General features: G+C 36.6%; 1 gene segment (V, D, J or C); it reads right to left on the bottom strand.

The window, feature by feature from the left end:
- Positions 1-1,027: 1,027 nt before the first annotated feature.
- Positions 1,028-1,720, bottom strand: LOC114489364. The segment is given in 2 exon segments: positions 1,028-1,481; positions 1,607-1,720. Coding segments are annotated over 2 exon segments (432 nt in total).
- Between the last annotated feature and the right edge of the window lie 5,265 nt (positions 1,721-6,985).

The following is a 6,985-nucleotide window of genomic DNA, read 5'->3' as shown; positions in this document are numbered from 1 at the left end:
GAACTAAGTTAACTCCTACATAGGTGAGATCAAAGAAAAAAAACAGATTCAAAGAATTAATATTCAACAAGTATAGACATAGAGAGTGTTGTGGTACATGAAATAAGTCAGATAGCAAGACAAATACATATGATTTCACTTATAGGTGGAATCTAAAAAACAAAATTAACGAAACAAAATAGAAACCAACACACAGATACAGATAAACTGATGGGAGGGTGGTTGGGGGGATGAGTAAAAAAGGTGAAGGGATTAAGAAATACAAATTAACAATTACAAAGTTGTCACAGAGATGTGAAGTACAGCATGGAGAATATAGCTGATAATATTGGAATACTATGTGTGGTGCCAAGTGGGCACTAGACTTATAGGGGGAATCACATTTTTAGTTATAGAAATGTTTGTCCACTGTGCTATACACCTGACACTATTATAATATTGAATATCAACTATAATTGAATAATAAAACTATTTTTAAACTAATAATTAGATAGAAAAGAGAAAAGAAAAGTGATACAGATGAAACATTATGTGGAAATTAAGATTTACAGAAAAGGATAAAACTAAGAAAATTCTATATCTTGACACAGCAGAGAATAAAAAAGCCAAATGTTAATAACAGCTTTTACATTTTTTCAGTGTTCCCTCAACCTCAATTCTTTTACCGCTTGGGATCTTTTAAAAACTATTTATAAAAACACATTTCTAAACCCTCTAAAAACACATTAAGAGAAGGTGGAAAACTTTATTCTGTGCACAAGTATTTAGTGGAAAATTGAATTGAGGGAGGCATTAGCTATCTTCATAAACTTCACATTTATTCACTAGAAATGCCAGTTTTAATATCCTATTATATGAAATATATCACAAAAAGAAATGTGGACTCATATCAATACATACAAAATATCGTAAATACGTTAACAATTTATCTTTTTTATACCCATGTTTTAGTGAATTATTTATTAAGTGAAAGCATTCCTTGTCTTAGATACTCCCATAGATAATTATGTATGGAGATCTGATTATCCTAACAAATGTATTATTATATGTAAAAGATGAGAAATTTTGATGTTAAGAGGTACTGTGTATTTGATATTAAATAATAAAATTCACCAGAGGACTCAGCAGCCATGTCCCTTGTTCTGCACAAAGTTTATGCTCAGCTTCCCCTGCAGTTTCTGTCACTGTGTCTTGCAGAGCACAGTAGTATACTGCTGAATCTGACTCGTCCACTGAGTTTTTCTCCAAGTTGAAGGAATTTGGTTGTTGACGGTATGTGGCTTCAAAACCTTTGTTGCGTCCCTTCTTATTGGCTGTTTCAGCTTTCAGGAGGAGCAGTGGACCTTCTCCAGGATACTGAACATACCAGAAGAGAGTGGGGTAACCTGTGGCTTCATAGGAGCAGTTCATGGTCAGGGAGTCCTCTTCTGAGAGGGTGACTTGGCCTTCCGTCTGGGTCACTGAGTCTCCACAGGATCGTCCTAGAGAAAAATTAGAGAGATCTGTGTTTTCTTCCCTTGGGCATAAAAAGCTCTTAAAATATAATAATAGTTAAAGAATTTGCTGACAGAAGAAGAATCTATGTTTTAAGAGGCATGTTACTTACCAAGCACTAAGAGTACCACAGTCACTAAGCCTGGAGATGAGTTCATCTCTACAGTGTTGCCTAAATAAAGTTCTTGACACTTAACATGAAGAAATGTTGAAGCCACAGTAAAATGACAAATCGTAGCCTACATTTCAGCAGGAAATGTGTTTTTGTTTGTGGTGGGAGGCTGCACCCCCTAGTGAGCAGGTACTGAAATGGCATGCTTTTTTTAAAATTATATTTTATTGATTATGCTATTACAGTTGTCACAATTTTTCCCCCTCTGCCTCCCTTCACCCAGGACCCCCCACTCTCTCAGGAAATACCCCATGGGTCATGCATATAAGTTCCTTGGTTATACTTCTTATATTGTACTTTACATCCCCATGGTTATTCTAGAACTACCTTTTGGTAGTTCTTAATCCCTTCACCTCTTCACGAATTCTCCCATATGCCCCCTCCCATGTGACAACCATCAAATGCTCTTCATATCCATGATTTGTCTCTATTCTTCTTGTTTGCTTTGTTTAGTTTCAGATTCATTTTTTTTAAGATTTATTTATTTATTTTTAGAGAGAGGGGAAGGGACAAAGAGAGGGAGAGAAACACTGATGTGTGAGAGATACATCAATCAGTTGTCTCTTGCACCCCCAACTGGGGACCTGGCCCACAACCCAGGTATATGCCTGAACTGAGACTCAAAACAGCAACTTTCTGGTTCAAAGGCCAGTGCTCAATCCACTGAGCCACATCAGACAGGGATAGTTTTTGAATTCAATTATCGATAGGTATGTGTTTATTGACATTTTATTGTTCATACTTTTGATCTTCTTCTTTTTCTTAAATAATCCCCTTTAACATTTCATATAATAATGTTTTGGTAATGATGAACTCTTTCAGTTTTTTCTTCTCTGATAAGCTCTTTATTTGCCCTTTAATTCTAAATGATAGCCTGGGTAGACCAGTCTTGGCTGTAGGTCCCTATACATGAATAATATATAGAAAGAACCCTAAATATTCCACTAAAAGTCTACTAGGACTGTAAATGAATTCAGTAATATAGCAGGATACAAAATTACTATTAAGAAATTGGTTGCATTTTTATACACTAAACATAATCTATCTGAAAGAGAAATCAATTCTGTTTACCATTGCATTAAAAATATGAACAAAATGCATAGTAATAAGTTTAACCAAAATGGTAAAAGATCTGTACTCAAAAAATTGTGAGACATTACAGAAAGGTGCCCATAAGTAAATGAAAGGATCAAAAAACTATGGTACATTTACACAGTGGAATACTATGCAGCAGAAAGAATGAAGGAACTACTACCTTTTGCAACAGCATGGATGGAACTGGAGAGCATTATGCTAAGTGAAATAAGCCAGATGGTGACAGACAAAAACCATATGACCTCACCTAAAAGTGGAACCTAGTTAACAAAACAAACAAATGAGCAATGGGGGAAAAGACTAGCCAACTGTAACTGAACAACAATAATTTTAAAAAAAAGAAGAAGATATAAATAAATTCAAGCATATATTATCCTCATGATAGCAAGAATTAACATTATTAAAATGTCCAAAGTAATATATAGGTTGAATGCAATCCCAATCAAAATACCAGTGGCAGACTACTGGCCAAGATGTAGGTAGGCATAGGTAGACACACTGTGCCTCCTCGCACAACCAAGAGAAGGACAACAACAACTTAAAAATAAAAAAAACAACCACAACTGACAGAAAAATCAAGCTGTATGGAAGTCTGACAACCAAGGAGTTAAAGAAGACACCTTCATCCAGACTGGTAGGAGGGGCAGAGTTGGGCAGCCAGGTGGAGAGGACTCTCAGCAAGGCTGCAGCTGGTGGATGGGGCGGTCCCACATTTGCATGCAGATAAACCAGGCAAAACAAAGTGGGAGCGGGAACTCCCAGCCCCATAGGCAAGTTTGCTGGAGAGACCCACAGGGTCCTAGAAGGTACACAAACCCACCCACACAGGAATCAGCATCAGAAGGGCCCAATTTGCTTGTAGGAAGCAGAGTGAAGTGACTGAAATGCAGCAGTGAGCAGAGCAGGAGCCATTGTTTCCTCTCGGACCCCTGCCCCACATACAGCATCACAACCCAGGGAAATGGGTTACCGACCCTGGTGAACACCTAAGGATCTGCCCCTCACTTCATAACAGGCATGTCAAAAAAAAAAAAAAAAAAAAAAGGCCTGAACGAAAGAACAGATCAAAGATCCAGAAAGGATACAACTAAGTGATGAAAAGATAGCCAACCAATCACACACACAGTTCAAAGCACTGGTGATCAGGATGCTCACAGAATTGGTTGAATTTGGTTGCAAATTAGATGAAAAAATGAAGGCTGTGCTAAGTCAAGTAAAGGAAAATGTACATGGAACTAACAGTGATGGGAAGGAAACTGGAACTCAAATAAACAGTTTGGACCAGAAGGAAGAAAGAAGCATCCAATCAGAACAGAATGAAGAAAGAAGAATTCAAAACACTGAGGAGAGGCTTAGAAACCTCCAGGAAATCTTTAAAAGTTCCGACATCTGAATCGTGGGGGTGCCAGAAGGAGAAGAGGAAGAGCAACAAATTGAAACTTATTTGAACAGATAATGAAGGAGAACTTCCCCAGTCTGGCTAAGGAAATAGACTTCCAGGAAGTCCAGGAAGCTCAGAGTCCCAAAGAAATTAGACCCAAGGAGGAACACACCAAGGCACATCATAATTACATTAGCCGAGATTAAAATGAAGGGGAGAATCCTAGAAGCAGCAAGAGAAAAGGAGAGAGTTATCTACAAAGGAGTTCCCATCAGACTGTCAGCTGATTTCTCAAAAGAGACCTTACAGTCAAGAAGTGGCTGGAAAGAAGTATTCCAAGTCATGAAAGGCAAGGACCTACATCTGAGATTGCTCTATCCAGCAAAGCTTTCATTTAGAGTGGAAGGGCAGATAAAGTGCTTCCCAGATAAGGTCAAGTTAAAGGAGTTCGTTATCACCAGGCTTTTATTATATGAAATGTCAAAGGGACTTATCTAAGAAAAAGAAGCTAGAAAACATGTACAGTAAAATGACAGCAAACTCACAATTATTAATAACCACACCTAAAACAAAAACAAAAACAAACTCAGCAGACAACTAGAACAAGAGAAGAACCACAGAAATGAAGATCACATGGAGGATTATCAACAGAGAAGTGGAAGGGGGAAAGAGGGGGAAGATGTACAGAGAATAGGTAGCATAGATGGTACGTAGAAAATAGACAGGGGAAGGGTAAAAATAGTATGGGAAAGGTAGAAGCCAAAGAACTTATAGGTATGACACATGGATATGAAATAAAGGGGGGGAATGTGGGGAGGAGGGGGTGTGCAGAATGGAGGGGAATGAAGCAGGGGAAATGGCACAGCTGTAATAGCATAATCAATAAAATATATTTAAAAAATACCAATGCCATGTTTTCATCCTCACCAGAGGACACGCTTATTGATTTTAGAGAGATAGGAATGGATGGAGACAGAGAGGAAGAGAAACATCTATTTGAGAGAGAAACAAAGACTCACTGCCTCTCATATGCACCATGACCAGGACTGAACCCACAGCCTAGACATGTGCCCTGACCAGGATTCAAACCCACAACCAGACTACACAACAAGACTACAGTACAACACTCCAACCAAATTCTGGGACTCAACGGCATTTTTTCAAAGAACTAGAATAAAATATCCTAAATTATATGAAACCATAAAAGAACCTGAATAGCCACAGCAATCTGGAGAAAGAAGAACAGAGTTGGTGGTATCATGCTATCTGATACCAAACTATACTACAAGACTATAGTAATCAAAACAGCATAGTACTGTCATAAAACATAGATCAATGGAATAGAATAGAGAGCCCAGAAATAAACCCACACCTAAATGACAAATTAATCTATGACAAAGGAGGCAAGAATATACAGTGGGATAAAGACAGCCTATTCAATAAAGGGTGTTGGGCAATGCACTCAAGAAAATGAAACTATATCACTGTCTAACATAACATATGAGAATAAACTCAAAATGGATTAAAGACTTCAATGTAAGACCTGAAACAAAAACACTCCTAGAAAAAAATATAGGCAGTAAGCTCTCTGACATTGCTCTTAGTAATATTTTTTCTGATATATCCTCTTGAGCAAAGGAAACAACACAAATAAAAAATGAGGATTACATCAAAATAAAAAGCTTTGCACAGCATAGGGAACCATAAACAAAATGAAAAGACAACCTTCAGATTGGGAGAAGATATTCTCCAGTAATACATTTTGAACTTTGTTTACAACGTTGACTCATAATGCCTGGCAGCCTCTGAACTGGAACATCAGCTCTCCCTGGGTCTCCCACATTACCAGCCCACCATGAAGCCTCTATAATCATGTGACCCAGTTCCTCATAATAAATTTATATATGTATATAAATATATAAATAATATATATAATCATATAAATATATATATAATATATTATTATATATATAATAAGCGCTTACTTAATGTTGTTGATAGGTGCTGTGACTTTAGGCAAAACAACATGCAATGAAACCAATTTTACTATAGGCTAATTGATATAAACAAGAACTAAGTTCCTATGGCATGTCCTCAATGTCATAATGAAACCACACTGAATGAAATGATGTTATTCAAGGACCTACAGTATCCTAACTATATTAAATTAATTATACTATAATTAATCCCAATTAAATGTATATATGTATAAATGTAAAAAATAAGGACTTAATATCCAAAATTTATAAACAACTCATACAGCTCAATACCAAAAAACAATCCAACTGAAAAACTGGCAGAGGACCTGAATAAGCATTTTTCCCAAAACACATACAGATGGCCAATAGATATATGAAAAGATGCTCAACATCACTGATCGTGAAAGAAATGCAAATTGTAACCACAATGATATATCACCTCACAACTGTCAGAATGGCTATTATCAATAAACCCACAAACAAGTGTTAGCAAAGATGTGGAGAAAAGGGAGACTCCTGCATTGTTGATGGAACTGCAAATTGGTGCAGCCACTGCAAAGATTCCTAAAAACAAATTAAAAATGGAACTACCTTATAACCCAACAATTCTACCTCTGGGTATTTATTTGAAGAAACCAAAAACATTAGCTCAAAAAGTATATTCACCTCTATGTTCACTGCAGCATTATTTACAATAGCCAAGATATAGAAGCAACCTAAGTGTCCATCAATAGATTATGGATATAAAAGATGTCATACATAAATACAATGAAATATTACCCAGCCACAAAAATAGAAAAAAAAAACCCTTAACATTTGTGACAATACAAATGGATCTAAGTGATATAAGTCAGACAGAAAAAG

This window comes from Phyllostomus discolor, chromosome 1 (assembly GCF_004126475.2).
Source record: "Phyllostomus discolor isolate MPI-MPIP mPhyDis1 chromosome 1, mPhyDis1.pri.v3, whole genome shotgun sequence".
Classification (NCBI taxonomy): Eukaryota; Metazoa; Chordata; class Mammalia; order Chiroptera; family Phyllostomidae; genus Phyllostomus; species Phyllostomus discolor.
The sequence above is the reverse complement of the archived record's forward strand: the minus strand, read 5'-3'. Positions and strand labels throughout refer to the sequence as shown.